This window comes from Monosiga brevicollis, genomic scaffold (assembly GCF_000002865.3).
Source record: "Monosiga brevicollis MX1 MONBRscaffold_16 genomic scaffold, whole genome shotgun sequence".
Lineage (NCBI taxonomy): Eukaryota > Choanoflagellata > Craspedida > Salpingoecidae > Monosiga > Monosiga brevicollis.
In genome coordinates this window covers 317505-333867 of record NW_001865053.1, presented here as the reverse complement: position 1 = coordinate 333867, position 16363 = coordinate 317505, and the positions used below count along the sequence as shown (strand labels likewise).

General features: G+C 55.0%; 1 protein-coding gene across 1 annotated transcript; it reads right to left on the bottom strand.

Annotated features, from left to right (window-relative positions):
* Positions 1-13107: 13107 nt before the first annotated feature.
* MONBRDRAFT_26886 (uncharacterized protein) lies at positions 13108-16108 on the bottom strand (the record flags this gene model as incomplete). The annotated part of the gene is made up of 6 exons (XM_001747247.1): positions 13108-14061; positions 14163-14691; positions 14829-15186; positions 15309-15456; positions 15783-15834; positions 15993-16108. The coding sequence occupies 6 exons, from the start codon at positions 16106-16108 to the stop codon at positions 13108-13110; spliced, it is 2157 nt and encodes a 718-aa protein (XP_001747299.1).
* Positions 16109-16363: the final 255 nt, after the last annotated feature.

Below are 16363 nucleotides of genomic sequence, written 5' to 3'. Positions count from 1 at the left end.
GGGGGGGGGGGGGGGGATAATTATGATATGATGGATGAAGGGGCGAGTGGTGGCGGTGGTATTGTACGGGGCAGAAAGGGGGTTCCGTCTGGATGGAGTTCTGGCATCAATTGATATGGCCCTGACCTATGTGTTGTCCCATGGCGGCCTGTGAGCGTGCATAGACCGCATCTCCCTGGCATTGGGCAGATGTTAGCGGGGTGGGGGCTGAGCAAAGGCCCGGAGAACAACGTGCCGGCCTGCTAGCCAAGCCACGCCGCCGACGTCCGAGGACATGTCGTTCTCAAAGATCTCCTGGTAATCAATGTAAAACCCCAAACGCCGGAGTGCGAGGTCGACCCGCCGGTTGAGGTGGCAGCCATCCCCAATGATGCCCCACAGGGGTTGGACCAGGCGCTGCAAGCGGTGCCGCCACGTTGATGGCTCGTCCTGGATATGCTCAATCAGGAGAATCTGGCCGTTGGGCCGCAGTAGCTCGCGCATGCACCTCAGGCTGTCGACCAAATTCGGCACGGAGCAGAGGACCAGGTTGCAGACAATGGTGTCAAATTGCTGCTGCTGCGGCAGATTCTCCAGAGTGCAGCACAGCGTCTTGATGGGGATGTCGGTTTCACCTTGAGCCACAAAAGCCGCCGACCGGGCTTTCAAGCGCTTGGAAAGGTCGGGGTTCGGCTCGATGGCAACCACCCTGGCGAGACGATCAACCACCACAGGGCCAATCATAAAGGGGCAGTGAGCGCATGTGCCAAGGAGATGCAGTCGGCTCAGAGTTGGGCGAGCGGCATCAAGGAAGAAGACGCGACTCAAGACTCACTCGGTCACTTTCTTGGCCGCCAAAAGGTACGGCAGATTCACGCCATCACCCGACCCCACGTCCAGCACGCGGCCAGTGGCCAATGCCGTATACGTGTCGCGCTTGCGCTTGGCAAGCTGGGCATCCACTTGCTCACCTACATTCACCCGCCAGCACGAGACAAGGCCCCAGCGTCGTGAGCAGCCTTCCTTGCGATCGGCCCCAGTTTCCTCCTCCAAATCACAAGCCAAACCACGCACTCAAGCCAGGCCAGAGCCAATTGGCAAAGATGTACTGGCGCAACGCATGAGAGGATGCCAGCAGCCCCAAACCCACGACCACCAACACCACCGGTGCCACCACCAACACCAACACCACCGACGCCATCCCCTTCTGTGTGTAGAGAGGTAGGTGTGTGTGTGTGTGTGTGTGTGTGTGTGTGTGTGTGTGTGTGTGTGTGTGTGTGTGTGTGTGTGTGTGTGTGTGTGTGTGTGTGTGTGTGTGTGTGTGTGTGTGTGTGTGTGCGTGTGTTGAAATTCTCTTCTTCGTTAACTCTCTTCGTCTCTCTTCTCCGCGTCTTCTTTCTCTTGTTTTGGTTTGTTTGCTTGCTTGTGTTGGAAAAACTCTCATAGGCGGTTTCAAAATGGGGGTGTGCTTGTAATGAATGAAGAATGCAAGCAGATCAAGCGGAATGAAAGCATTCACATGCATGTCAATGGCATACGCGGACTATGCCGTGTGATGCGACAAGGGGGCGAGGGTACAGACAGTGCCAAAGTAGGTGATCATCATGGTGTGACGCGGACTGCGTCGGCCCGGCATGACCAATACTGATGCAGGCACTCTTCTTCTCGGCATTTTCTTGCGTTGAAAGCTATCGCAGTGGTCGAGCAAATCGTGCACCTTTTCCCTTTCACCAACCTTCGACATGGCTGACAAGGCTGCCGCTGACAAGGCTGCCGCTGACAAGGCTGCCGCTGACAAGGCTGCCGCTGACAAGGCTGCCGCTGACAAGGCTGCCGCTGACAAGGCTGCCGCTGAGAAAGCTGCCGCTGAGAAAGCTGCCGCTGAGAAAGCTGCCGCTGAGAAAGCTGCCGCTGAGAAAGCTGCCGCCGAGAAAGCTGCCGCCGAGAAAGCTGCCGCCGAGAAAGCTGCCGCTGAGAAAGCTGCCGCCGAGAAAGCTGCCGCCGAGAAAGCTGCCGCCGAGAAAGCTGCCGCCGAGAAAGCTGCCGCTGAGAAAGCTGCCGCCGAGAAAGCTGCCGCCGAGAAAGCTGCCGCCGAGAAAGCTGCCGCCGAGAAAGCTGCCGCTGAGAAAGCTGCCGCTGAGAAAGCTGCCGCCGAGAAAGCTGCCGCTGAGAAAGCTGCCGCCGAGAAAGCTGCCGCTGAGAAAGCTGCCGCCGAGAAAGCTGCTGCTGAGAAGGCTGCCGAGGAACGCAGGTGCGACGAGAAGATGGCCAACATGAGCACTGTTCTTGACAGCTCAGCCAAAGCCAAACCCGAAAGCGAGCAAGATTCCACTCTGGCAGAGTTGATGGTGGACGTCACGGCGTCAAGCCTCATTGAACAAGCTGAGAAGATTGAAGCCGACAGAAACTTCGAGTTCACCATGGAAGAGCAGGGCCAGACAGCTTGGGGCGACGTTTTGCTGACGCGTAAAATGCTCACCTGCCAGGAGCGAAAGTACAAAGTTCTTACAAAATTGTCGGAGAGCGACCGAGCCATTTTGCAGAACCCAAGCTTCAATGGAGTGCAGCTGTATGACCTCCGCTTGGAACTTGCCAACGCCAACGAGCGCTGGAAACAGGTGCTCGCCATGTTGGTGCGAGATGCTCTGTTTCGGCGGCTGAAGAGCCCCCACTTGCGTGCACTGCTTACGGTTATCCACAACCGTGTCAGCGACGTCGAGGCTCTAATTTGTGACTACCTCAAGATTCTTGCAGAGAACGGCTTGCCCGCTTGGTTGGAGTTTCATGAGCAGCGTGTCAAGGCACAGCTTTGTGATCTTAGCAAGCTCGCTCTCGATAAATTCCTTCAAGCTGACCCTGCCCTTCAAGCTGCCCTGTGTGAGACCCCATATACGCCTGACGATGGCCTAGGAGATGGTGTCGAGGCCGTCTGGTCCAAGGATGTATCCTCTTCCGCCGCGCAGACTCCACCTGAGGTTGCTTCGGCAAAAGACTTTGTTCATGTGCCACCTGAGGGGGCCTCTTACTGCGAGCCCAGCGCAACTTCCGCCGCATCCGCGTCATCCAGCACCACTGCTGAAGGACTTCCTCGACGCGAAGGCTCACAAATGGACTACCTCATCACCGTGCTCTTTGCTCAGATTCACGATCAAATCGATCCGGGCTGTACCAAGGCAAGGGAGGACTTTCACCGACGAACACAGAAGAAGAATCTCAAACGCTTCATGGGGCTCAACGGTCCTCCGATGGCCTATCAGCCATCCAACACGCCGGGGGCAATGCCGGCTCAACCGCAAGTGGCCACCGAGCCGAACAAGGATGCTTTTTTTCAAGGTGTTCAAAGCGTCAGGGCAGTGGCGGAAGCCAAGCATCTCACAAAAATTGAGGTGGCCCAAGGCGAAGCCGCCATCGACAATTTGCTGAAAGATGGTTCTCGCCTCTCGGAGGACGAAGCCACGTTTGCGGAACTCGTTGAGAATTGCAAGCCGGAAGACGCCTTCCGACTGGGCGTGATGGCGGCGGTGGTCGCCTTTTATCACCCACGGCTCGTTGGCTTGATTGTGAGCAGCTACAACGACAACGTTTGGGATCGAGTGCCCACTCTTCTCAAGAAGAAAGAGCAAGGACGCACAGCAGAGCACGTTCGTGAGAAGCTGAACGAACGTGAGAAGCTGATTCAACGGTAGGATCATGCCTGCTCATCAGTCGTATTTGTGCGGAGCGCCGTCGTCGCTCTCGGCTTTTGCTCATGGTTGCGCCCTTTTGCACACAGTTTGAATCAGCTGGTCTCGCCGTCCACCTCAATGCCGTCCACCCGCACCGCCTACTCCGAGTAAACTTGCTTCGCTACCAGGGTTCCGAGTCCCCTCTCGCCCCACCCCCTTCCCCCCCTTTTTTTTTGGTTTTCGCTGTCTCGCGTGTTCGTGTATTCGCCCGCCAACCTTGTTCCAAGATCCCTCTTTCCGCTATACTCGCTCGCGTTCTCGTGTTGTCTGCCCACCTGCCTTGTTCATTTAGTTGCTGTTGCTGTTCTTCTTCTCCTTCTTCGCAATCCGCCAAAAATCGATCGCGCCTCGTCATGCCACTCTTCAGCGTCGTGCCTTTCATCTCCAACCCCCGCCTTGCCACAACGACCTCCCTCGCCCAAACGACCTGAGAAGACAGAGAGAGAGAGACAGACAGACAGACAGAGAGAGACAGAGACAGCGACCGAGACCGGAGACACTTTTTCGGATACGGATCAATTCACTCAGGTCGCACGACCAAATGTCATTCATTGTGGTCTGACCGTTGAGTGGTCTGACCGTTGAGAATTTTGCCGTTATTTTCCTTTTCACCATCCTTCCCGGTACGTGCACGCCTTTCTTGCATTATCCCCCTTATTCTTCCCACCCGCTGCCGTTTGGCTCTCTCAACATAGCTTTTTTTGCAGCCACCATGGCGACTCCTGCTTCGATTGTGTGTGCCATCTGCAACATGCACGTTTCCAGGTCCAATGAGCACCGCCATGTTCAAGTGCACCATGCCGATTCATCCAATCCGCGGCGCCCTTCCGAGTGCTTCCCGTCCCGTGAATGGTTTGACTGTCCCGCGCCGGGATGTGTGTGCTCGATGCGCACGGGCAATCAGCTAATCGCACACTACGCTCAAAATCACCTGACCCATGCCAGTGAAAATTTGGCCGCCCTTTTTCCCAACGCTTTTCGCTGTGACTGCGGCCACTGGTCCTATAATCGGGTCTACCACAACGCGCACCGTTCCAAAAAGCATCGTGAGGAGATGAAGCGCCCGCCTAAAGTGAGCTTTGCGCCCTTCATACTGCTCGCTTACCACGCACAGAGCGCTCATTCGTTGGCAGGGTCGCTTGCATCGAGAGCCATCCAATCTCATGAAACTGTCGGCTCTCTGATCGCCCTGTTGTAGACCTTGACATGCAATATATGCGCCAAGATGTTTGCTACGTCACAAGGCCTTCGCGGCCATTTGGTTAGCAAACACGAGATTGAAAAGGTGGGCTGCATGCCCCTCTTGTGTGTCAAAAGGACGCATGGCTGGCTCAGTCGAAGCTCAACACCCCGCCCCTTGCGCGCCTCGCTTTTTTAGTCGGCTGCTACACAAGTGCGCTGTCAAAGGCTTGGTGATAGCACAACTTGCTACTTCGACCCAGGAGAGTGCTCGCACTTCTTCAGTACTCGTCAAGACTGGGTTAACCATGCCCATGTCGACCATCAACTCAACATTCGCGTCAGCAAAGATATGCTGAGCGACGTCAACGAGCTCACGGCTTGGCTGGAGCAGCTTGAGCAGCAAACGGGGTACTCGATGATCACGGCGGGCAAGCGCACCTATCATTGCCAAGCGCACACCTCAAGCACACAACCGGGCATCAAATGCTATGCCTTTGTTAATTACAAGCAACTTGCCGATGGACAAATTGAGGTCTTACATCGAGCTTCCGTCCTTGTCATTTCTGCTCAGCACCGCCGACATGATAATCTCATCACTTCAATTCTCCTCGCTCAATCCTGTTTAATCAGGTCACCCACATGTTGAAGCATTTTCACGAGCCTCGCCCCCGCCGGCACCGACTTACAAAAGGGTGCATTGAACTGATCAAGCAACTGTCTTCGATGGGAATGCACAACAACGCCATTTTGCTCAACGTGCGCAAGGCTGTCCAACCTTTGTCGCCTGACGCCTTCGTGAACAGCAAGGACATTCAGAACATTGCTGCAACCGTGCGAGAAGGTCGCCTCAGCGATCGAGATGTTGATTCTGTTTCGCAGCAAATCCTGTTGAACAACAGCGTCGCGTTCGATCGGCGCAGTATCATTGTACGTGTTGTCGATAGCCTGAGCTTCCTCACAACCTTGCCCACTTCTTTTCATCAAAGATAAAAGCGAACATGGCAAGGCGCTCCTTGCTCTTGAGACAAGGCGGGAGTCTTGACCAGTACCGGCTTCTCGGTAACCTCACGGCACCTTACTTGTTACTTAGTTTGCGTACTTCAATGGAACGTATCACGTGCTTCCGACCAAGAGTAAGCCTGACCTCGTCCCATTCGGTGGCTGGTCCGTTGCCCGCCAAGCGCGTGGATACCACAACTCATGCTGGCTACTCGGATACGATTTCAGTTCTTGAGACACAAAACGATACCGCAGAGCCCATTGACCTGGGGCTTGGCGCCTTCGAGCCCAATCTTCAGAACCAGCAGCTCATTGTCATTCAGAGCCAGCAGCATAGATCATTTATGAAGCGGTGCTTCGAGGGCCGCGAGGACGTTGTTGTGTACTTGGATGGCACACACAATGCAACCAAGTACAAGATGGAGATGGTGAGGTCGTGGGTTGCTTATAACTCTGGCTCCGCCCGGCCTCTTGCCTCACGTATGGGAACTGGTGCACCTTCTCCCTCGTGTCAAATATAGCTCACTCTCATGGCGGCCGAGCCTCTAACAGGGCGTGGCGTGCCTCTGGCCCACGCGATGGTGACCACAGTCAATGAGAATATCGTGCAGATGTTTGTGCTGGCTGTATGGATGGCCAACTCTGACATCCCGACCCCTACTCATGTCGTCACCGACATGCAGTCCTGCCTTTTTGATGGCGCTCAGCTTGGGCTGAGTTGGTTTCAACATCTTCGGGGTGAGGCCTTTCGACCAATGAGTCGATTTTGGTGCACGTTCCATGTTCTCCGAGCCTGGAAAGGCCGGCTCGTGGCTCACGGCGCGCTTATGGCTAAGATGCGAGCACTCATGTATTTGCCGACCAAGGAGCAATTCGATGCTTGCCTGGCTGCGCTGCGCGTGGAATTTGCAAATGTTGAAGTGCCACTTGGCAAGGCTGCCAAAGGCTCGTGGTGGGCCTTTTTTGACAAGACCTACAATGCCAATGTCGTATGTATCTCGCCCGTAATTATCTGCGCATTCGTTTGTGAGCAGCCCGGCTTCATCGTTGCTCTTGCTTCTTATAGGCAAGTTGGGCTTTGTATGCCCGTCGTGGTTGCAGTACGACCAACAACTTTGTGGAGAGCTTCCACAGCGTTTACAAGGTCTTGTGCGGTCATTTGGCTATTTTACTCAATGGAGAGCTCCCTTTTTTTCTCTGTGCTAATCTGCCCGTCTATTCTCATTGCACCGTAGCGCCACGTTCGAGACCATGGAGGGCAGCGCATGGATTATACCATCCATAAATTGTGTGAACATGCATTTATGCTTGAGCACGAAATCAACTCTGAGCTGTACCGCAACATACGGACCCGCCGTGACCGATACTTGAGAAAGTGCCTGCGGCGGGCTCGTGACGCCTATACACTTGAGATGATACAAGAGCTCGAGTACCACGAGGACACGTTTTCAGTGTGCTGTACCCTCTTTGAGGACATTGGATACATTGTCAAGCGCGTCGTCGACACCAGCCCTCACCCCAGCGGAGCATCAGTCCCGCGATTGTTTGAATGCAACTGCCACAAGTTTCTTGAGAAGCGCAATGCACCTCAGGAGGCCAGCCGGACATGCAGGCACATCGAGGCTGTGAAACGGCACGTCTTCAGAATGATCCCCGAGCGCAAGCGGTTGCCTTCACAGATACCAGCTGTCCGGGACGTTTCACCCGAGGCAGTTCGCGAGGCAACCATCAAAGGTGCTTCGGAAGTGATTGGCATTCTTGAGACTTTGAAGCTGAAATTTGAGCAAGTGATTGAAGTTTGTCGTCAGCAAAATGCGCCGCCCTGTCTAGGATTGGTGGACGAGTGCAAGCGCAAGCTGAACGAGATGGGACTGGGCGTTGGAGGTAGGCCACTTGTTTGCACTTGGTGACGCGCGCATTGTGCTCACATCACCCCGTATGCCATTTCGTACAGGCTTCGTGCAAATGCAACGCATCCAGAATGGAGCCACTGCAGGCAATGTCGTAGCTGATGAGTACATTGCCGATGTCAGCAGCGAAAACGCGCTGGGGACAATGGATCACGACGGTCCATGCAACCAACTTGATGTCGAGGACAATGTCGGCACCAACATGATGAACAGCGATGTCGACGATAGCGATGACGACGATAGCGATGACGACGATAGCGATGTCGACGATAGCGTTGACGACTATGATGAGTTTGCGCCCTTTTGCCCTATCGATCCTCCCCATCAGGAACACTCGCCCAACGGCGAAGGAGCTGATTCGGCTGCGCAGACCCTGGTGCAGCCTTTGGCGCGTGAAGAGCTCGAGGCAGGAGAAGACTCTGCCAATAATTTTTTTGCCGCCCTCTCAGCCAGTACCACCCAGACTGCTGTGGCCGTGCCGGAACCGCCGGCCGCTGGGACAACCTCCAACCTTGCCCTCGCCACTTTTACCTCCACTGCACCTGCCTCAGTCAACCCTGTTCCAGTCGCCTCTGCTTCAGTCGTCCCTCCCTCAGACATTGCCGCTTCAATCGCGTCATCCACCGATGCCCGCGTGACCTTGCTGCAAACCAACACCAACGCCTTCAACTGTCCAGATGCTGATGCCATAGCAAAGACGCCCAATCCCGACTTGACTACCAATCTAAGCAGCGGTCTTTTGCTCGGTCCCATGGAAACGCACCACGCGCGGAACACCAAGCGTCAAAGCCCCTTGAGTCGCACGGCGGCAAGGCAGCGCAAAAAACAGGAGCTCTTGAGCCGTGTGCCTTTTGGAGGCGATGTCAGCCACTTGGTACGTCTTCCCGGTCTCTGCGTAGCTCCGTGCGATCACGACGAGTATCTGAGAGAATCGTGCGCTTCATTCTCATTTGTACTTCCATCTTCGTTGGCTTCACTCTCATCTGTATTCCTCGTCTTCATCATTGCATTCAGGTGACAAGTCCACCGTGCACCACGCCGTCTACGGCGGCATCAGAGACATCACATGCAAGTACCGAGGCGCGAACACGAGAAGCCTCAAGCGCCGCTGCGGACCGTAGCCCTTCCCCATCAATCGTCCAAACTCGGTCTCCACGTCGAACACACCTTGCACGAGTGGCGCAGTGGCAACCACATCCCAAGAAGAGAAAATCGTCTAAGTCCACCCAATAAGGAAACAGCTTGCTTACTAAGTGTTTGGAAAAAAAATTGTCCCGGGCGTTTGTCAATCGAAATAAACCTTGAATGACCATTGATCAATCAGAACTTGTCTTGTCCATCTGCCTCTACCCACCAAGTTGTCTCATTGCTTCGCTGACTCGTCTTATGGCGCTGCCATTTGACATACCAATCGGAGCCATGTAGCCCTAGAGAATCAAAACTAAGTTAGTTTTGTAAGGAAAAGAAATGGGATTTATTTCAGAATAACTAATTTTCTGGTCTTTGGGCTGCTACGGCATCCACAGGAAGCGTATGAACACAAGAGCACCCTCGTTTGATCCACAAAAATTTAGCGCTTCTGCTGTGCTTGATTTGAAACGTACTTCACACAGAATGGCCGAGCACGACCCGAAATACTGACTGCCAATAAAATGGTGTTCGCCTCGAATGAATGGCAATATATTGTTACAAAAAGGAGAGTATGATTATACTTTATGAAGGACCGACCCAAGTGTATTCATGCGAAGATGAGTTAGGTACATTCGACAGAGACACAGACACAGACAGCGACAGAGACACAGACACAGACACAGACACAGAGAGTGTGTGTGTTTGTTTGTGTTTGCAAGTGTATCAAGGAAAGCCCCCTTTGACCCCCTTTGATGGCCTACACCCCATCTCTTAAAGATCACCCAGATCCAGTCTGTTCTCTACCCGCTTACCAAAATAGCTCTGATTTTCAAAATTTTTGACCTGAATTCCATTCTCTCTCTAAAACATCCCCCTGAAAGGAGCATATTCTCTCAAGATCTCTCTCTCCCTCTCTCTGTTTCTCTCTCGCTCTCTCTCTCACATTCTTGTCTCTCTCTCTCTCTCTGTCTCTCTCTCTCTCGCTGTGTCTTCAACCGGGAGGAGGGGGCGCTGAGACGAGTGGCGGCGGTGGCGGCGGCGGTGGTGGCGGGAGGTGAGCAACGGTGAGATCGCTGGTTTGGGTGTGGATGGCAGGTCAAGAGCAACCCGTCTTTGGCCCTTGTGAGGGTTGTCAAAGCAGACCACCATGCGCGTACACGTGTAGCCCAAAGGCCAACACGGCGCCCCCCCGCTGGCTCCGCCCGTGCACCGATTCTTCTTTCGCTCATTCTCGACCCTTGTTCGCGGGGGTGGCTGCGTTTCTGGCAGTGGTATTTCATCTGTAGTTTTGGACCTCAACGTGTCGCACCGCGCGGCGCTCCGGCCTTGTCGCCCACTGCTGATATCACCTCGAGATCAGCTGTGTTGGCGCACAACGGCATCTGTGGGTAGACGCCCAGACGTTGATAGCAACAGGTAGCAAAAGGTAGTATTCCATCTTTCCGAACATGCTCTTGTCCTTGACATGACACTGCCACCCTCCCGCCTCCGTTACCCGCTCTCCTACCTCATATGTTTCCGCCCCCCCCCCCTCCCCGCCGCATCGCTTCGCACGCTCAGAGAAACCAAGAGACCAACTGGTCATGTTGAGCGGGGGCGGTGAAGGCGCGGGTGAATTCACCCCGCTAAAGCTCTTTTCCAATGTCTTTATCAGCTTTGTGGGGGCGGGCGTCCTTGGACTGCCTTTTGCTTACCGCGAAGCTGGCCTACTCGAAGGCACCGTCACCATGATTACCGTCTCTGCAATTTGGTCAGTCAACTTGAGCGCCCACCTCGCCACTCACGCATTTGAGCATGCCCCGGGTGCCCCGCTTCGCTCTGTGCCCCTCACCTCTTGCCCTGCTCAATTTGCTGGCAATCCTTCACCATGCACAACCCTCTTTTCTTTGATCCGCATCTCTTAGCATTCGCGCCATGCTGCTGCTCGTCGAGTGCAAAAACTATCGCCTCGCCAACGGCTCAGCGGTTGGTGCATTGCCCCCGCAACCTCTGCTCCTCTCCCCTCCGACAACACGCCCATTTGCGACTGCCAGCCCATTCAATCGTCTCTCCCCCCTCGCCCCCCTTGCAACCCCTCGCCACCCCCCGACCGGCACCTTGCCTCCCCTGATGGAATCTAGCAAAAGGGTCGTGCCAGCCGAGACGCCGACTTGGACTACGGGGATTTGGCGCGGATTGCGCTGGGCCAGCGTGGCTGGATCCTGGTGCAAGTTGCCATCGTCATGTCCCAGCTCGGCTTTTGTTGCGCCTATCTGATCTTCATCAGCCGCAATCTCCAGTCTTTGCTCGGGCCCCTGAGCCAGTACGTCCAGCTTTTTCCTTGATTGCACTTGGTTGACCAAAGGAATCGTCGGAAAGTCTCCCCGCGCGGCCAATAGCAAATCTTTTGATTGGTCTCAACCGCATCCACGATAGGATTACCTACCTGAGCGGACTGAGCATTCCCTTGATAGCCCTTGTGATGATCCGGGACCTCAAGGGTCTCTCCATCTTCAGGTCAGGTCATCGAGCGTCGAATATCAACGTTGGCCCGCTGCTTCAGCCCGTCCACTCATCAACCCTGCCCTTTGGTTTCTCAACCCCACGGCGCCGCGGTTTTAGCCTGCTGGCAGACATGGCCAACGTTCTGGCCTACGCTGTGGTTTTCTTCTTCGATTTCGAGAGCATGCAAAAGGTATTCTACCTCTTTTCGACACCCTTGGCTCATGATCTGGCCCCATCTTGATTCACTTCAATCATTGCCTGACGCTTTTCGTAGCATGGTGAGCATGCCAAGGCCATCAAGTTCAATGGACTCATTTTCTTTGTTGGCGTTTGCGTCTACTGCTTTGAGGTGTGTGCGCCTCGTTCCTGCAGCTATCCTCGCGTCAGCGACACCGCTTTACCTTGATCCCACCACCTCATGTCTTGTGCAACATCCCGTCGAATGGACTTGTGCACCCACATTGCACGATGAATCAGGGCGCCGGCATGGTCTTGAGCTTGGAGAACAGTGTGCCAAAGAACCGTCGCGCCGACTTTCCCTACCTCTTTTCTCTCGCCCTAGCCATCATTACCACGCTCTATGTGACCTTTGGTGCCCTCGGCTATGCGTCATTTGGTAAGCGTGATGGCCACTTCCTTTCCTCCACCCCTTTTGTCTCTTCCTCAGTTTGACCCCATTCCTCGGATCGTGTGGTTAGGCGAGGATACTCAGAGCATCATTACGTTAAACCTTCCCCCTGGATTGTTTCCCGACTTTATCAAAGCCTGTCTCTGCTTTTCCCTCTACTTTACCTATCCAGGTCACCCCGTTTTGCTGTGCTCCCGTCACAACATACTCGATCTGGTCACAACATACTCGATCTGGTACAGCTGGCGTGTACCTCCTCACCTTGGCCCCCTTCTTCGCCTGATGCTACCTCTTTTTTTTAGTCATGTTGTTTCCCGTGAGCGTGATCATTGATCGCATCATTGCTGCTCAAGGTCGCGAACGTCCCACCTTGGCCAAAGGGGTATGTGGCCAGAGCAACACTGTCCCGGAGTATGTTTCATGGGTGGTGTTTTTGCTCACTCACGCAACGATGCCCTTGATTTGCTTTGCGCACCCAAAAACCGGCCATGAGCGCAGAATGTGCTGCGCGCATCCTTGGTATTAGCATCAGTGATTATCGTGTTGGCAATTCCAGATTTCGCATCCATCATGGGGCTTATCGGCTCGACGTGCTGCATGCTACTTGCACTTATCATGCCAGGCCTGCTGCACCTTCGCATCATGGGCAAGGCATTAACCCCAGCCCAACGAGCCTTTGATTATGGCATCGTGCTCATGGGTACATTCTTCCTGGTATCGGGTACTCTGGATGCGCTGGCACGCATCTTATCCGTGCACAGTGAGGGTAATGTTGAGGTATAGCGTTGTGTTTGCTGTGCCGTTTGAGTCTTGACTTGTTGAGAGAATCCTTGTCTTCCCAAAGCTTGCTTGTCTTTTCGATTGTTCTTGCGTCTTCCGACTTTTCTTTCCTGCCCTGCTACCGTTCTCCCTTCTTCCGTTCTTCTCCTGCTTGCCTGTTTAACCCGAATCCTCTCCGTGATTGCGTGAAGCTTACACATCAGTGCCCCGCTCCAGCGCCACAATCGACTAGTCCCGAAGAGATTACTTTACTTTTGTCATGTCAATTGTTTGCTCGAGGTGCCCGACCCTACTTAGCGCGGACCTGTGAGCTTGCAAGCTCAAAGACCAGGTCCACGGGACCATAGCCAGAGTTGGGGCCCCCACCACCTGCCTGAAAGGTGCCTGGACCCCCAAAGACTGAGCTGCTAATGGAACCCGCAGTAGACGGTACCAAGCGCGTTTGGTCGTCGTTGGCAAAGCTGTCGGGTCCGCTGTTGTTGTCCACCAAGTAGTAGGGAACGCCTGGTTGCAACCGGACGGGCGAGACCAAGCCGGCATAAACAAAGCCATTGGCATCGGCAGCAGCGGCCATATTGACGTAAGCCTGCGCCACGAGCGTTCGGCCGTCAGGCCCATAGAGAGAAAGCTGATGACAATCGCCGTTGTCTGGCAACTTGTATCGCCCGAGCGCGACTGCGGTCGCCGCTTCGTCCAGGCTAAAGTTCAAGCCCACAGTCGCTGGGCCCTGTCGCGGGGTCCCTAAGCTCGTGACATTTGCTACCAGATGCCAAGAGGCCGCTGGCGCGTGAAAACGCGAATCGTGCTCTGAATCCTGCCGTCCATATGCATGGGTGCGTGCCATGTCGATGTGACTGGCGTTCGTGGTGGCCAGAAGAGCCCAATCGGAGGTGGAGGGGGCCTCGGGCACCGCTACACTCCCGCTCACGTTGGTCATGAGTCTCAGGTATTCTCCCGAAGTGACGTTGAACCAAAACACCGAATAGGGCGCAGGCGTGGTCACAGGCAGGTGCAGCATGCCGGTGTATGTCCCACAGGGGCTGGGCGGCAGATAGGCTACAACGACACTGCGATCAGGCGTACTCTTTTGATAGGGCTTTTGCGAAAAGCGTGGGGCCAGCACAGACCATTCGGCAACAAGACCATCCGGTGCCAACTGCCACCACGGTAGCTGACTCCAAAAGTCTCGCCAGTGCCCGAGGGCCGTTACACCGGTGGGAAAGTGGAGGGTCTCATTCCATGTCTAAAGCGAGCCGCAGGCGAGGAAGAAAGGAGGAGACGGGCTTGGTGCATGAGATCCAAACACTAGGTATCCGGGAAACATCAGAGCTAGTACGAACCCACCTTGTAAGCTGAACTACCCACGGTACCACAGTTGCCGTTGACATACGTACGATTCCAGCAGCCCCACCAGAGTCCTTGTCCGCCATATGTGTAGCCAAAGGAGCCGCCGATGACGGCTTGCCAGGCCGTCTGGCGCGTCATCTCGGACGTCACGGGCTGGTAGGGGGGAACAAGCAGCTCATAGTTGGCTTCGTCCTCGATGATGGCCCGGGCCGGGGTGGCATTGTATTGGGCCAGCCAGTGGTCTACCGAGGCCAGGCTGCCATGACCCAGCTGCAAGGTGACAAAAGAATACCAAGGCTGGTCATGGTAGGCAATGGGATTGGTGGCGCAATTATGCATCGAGTTAGGCCGGCGGTATGGGTCCATGCTCCAGATGGTGGCTGCGATGGTGGCCCAGCAGTCAGGACAGGCCGTGCTGGTGCAGTACTCTTGACAAGTGAGCCAAACGGTGTTGAACGCAGCATAACGTGCAAAAAAATACTTGGACAGACGCATGTGATCTGCCAGCGTTGCATTGGTGGGCATGCTAGGGCAGAGCAGTATGATTGCGGGTGAGCAAAAGTTGTCTGTGCAACGACGAACAAGAATAGGCCAAAGGCTGCGCTTGCAGACGCAGCCACAGCGAGCTTGCAACAGGCAAGGTATCACGTATGCCTCATCTACCTGCGACCGATGCCCACGGCTAGGGCAGCCAACAAGCCTGCCTGGTTGACCAAGGCTACGCGATCGTCAATGTCCTGCCAAAAGGCAGGGTTCGGCAAGCTGAAAAACGTGTTGTTGATCCAAGCAGGGCCTCCGTGGTTGATCGGGGCGTTGCCACCTGGGAATGCAACCGTTTGGGCACGATTGATGTGAGCCTGACATTCTCGCACCCAGAGGGAGGTCCAAGTGCTTGAGGTGTGCCAATGGGTAACACTGCCGTCGGAAGCCGAGCCGGCGCAATCCACACCTTCGTCGTTGTTGGCAAAGGACTCGGCCTTCCACACGGTATAGCCTTGGGCTACACGACGCGTAAGGATCTCTGCAATGCAGTTGGGATGCAAAGTGGCAGGTGAGTTGGGTGCGAGCATCGATGACCTGGCCTTATGAAAAAAATGCAGTGGACATGTGTGCATCAAGCAAGGGCTGGTAGTGAGCACAAACCTTGGAACATGCTGGTCGAGTCGTTGTAGAATGGGTCGTTGTTATCCCGGGTATGTTCTGCTAGACTAAAACCAGACCAATGTGTGTCCCCGAGCCAGAAGAATGGCTCGCCACGGGCGTTGACGAGATACCGGCGGGCGGTGTCGGCCTGCAGGTACGATGGGCAGCCACACAGAGCAAGATCAACGTGATGCAAGCGTAGCGTAAGTCGGAGTGGCATGGAGGGGGAAGCCAAACGGGCCAGACCAGCAAAAAGGGTGGGGCAGAACTCGGACGCGCGACGAAAGCGCCAGTTTGATTGTGTAAGCCCGAGTCGTGAAAATTGCTGCATGTTGAGATCCAGGTCCAATTGCCGACGATGGGAGGTGCAAAGCGGGCGCGCCACGTGTGCCCGCCATCCCAAAATGCTGGAAGGCGCATGGGCTGTGCGTATAAATCAGGGACTTGAGCGGCGCTGGCTGGATCCAATTGTACCGGGACAAAAGTCACGTTAACCTCGACATCCTTGTAGGGATTGCCGTACCCTCTGCAGTGTGTCGAGGTGCATGCAGCCAAGCAATAGGAGGTGGGCGTCTTCTGGTCAATGTTCGATCAACCACCAGTCAGAAAGGCCAGGCCACGGACGAGCAAGGGCGTAGCGATGCATGCTGATCGCCCATGATCTCTGACGTGCAAAGCACCTACCCTATGGCATTGAGGACAACCTCATAGGGCAGCCACTGCTTGGCCTCGGAATCAGCGGCAAAGCTGGTCCCGCATGCTAGCCCCAGCAAGCAGACCCAGCCAAGCAAACCCACCATGCCTGCCGCAATCAGCTGCAGTCCACCACCTCACCAGCTCCCTCTGCTCCCTCTGCTCCCACAGCGAGCTCCCAGCTCGATCACAGCTCGCAAAGACACACACACACACCACACACACACACAACAAAAACATCAACAAGAGGCCAGGAGATACTGTGTCAATATTCACGCTTTCGTCTGTTCAGGCAGATGTCAGATGTTATCATCACTGTATTCGTGGAGGCTAAAACTTTCGAGTTGTTACCAAGTGTGATT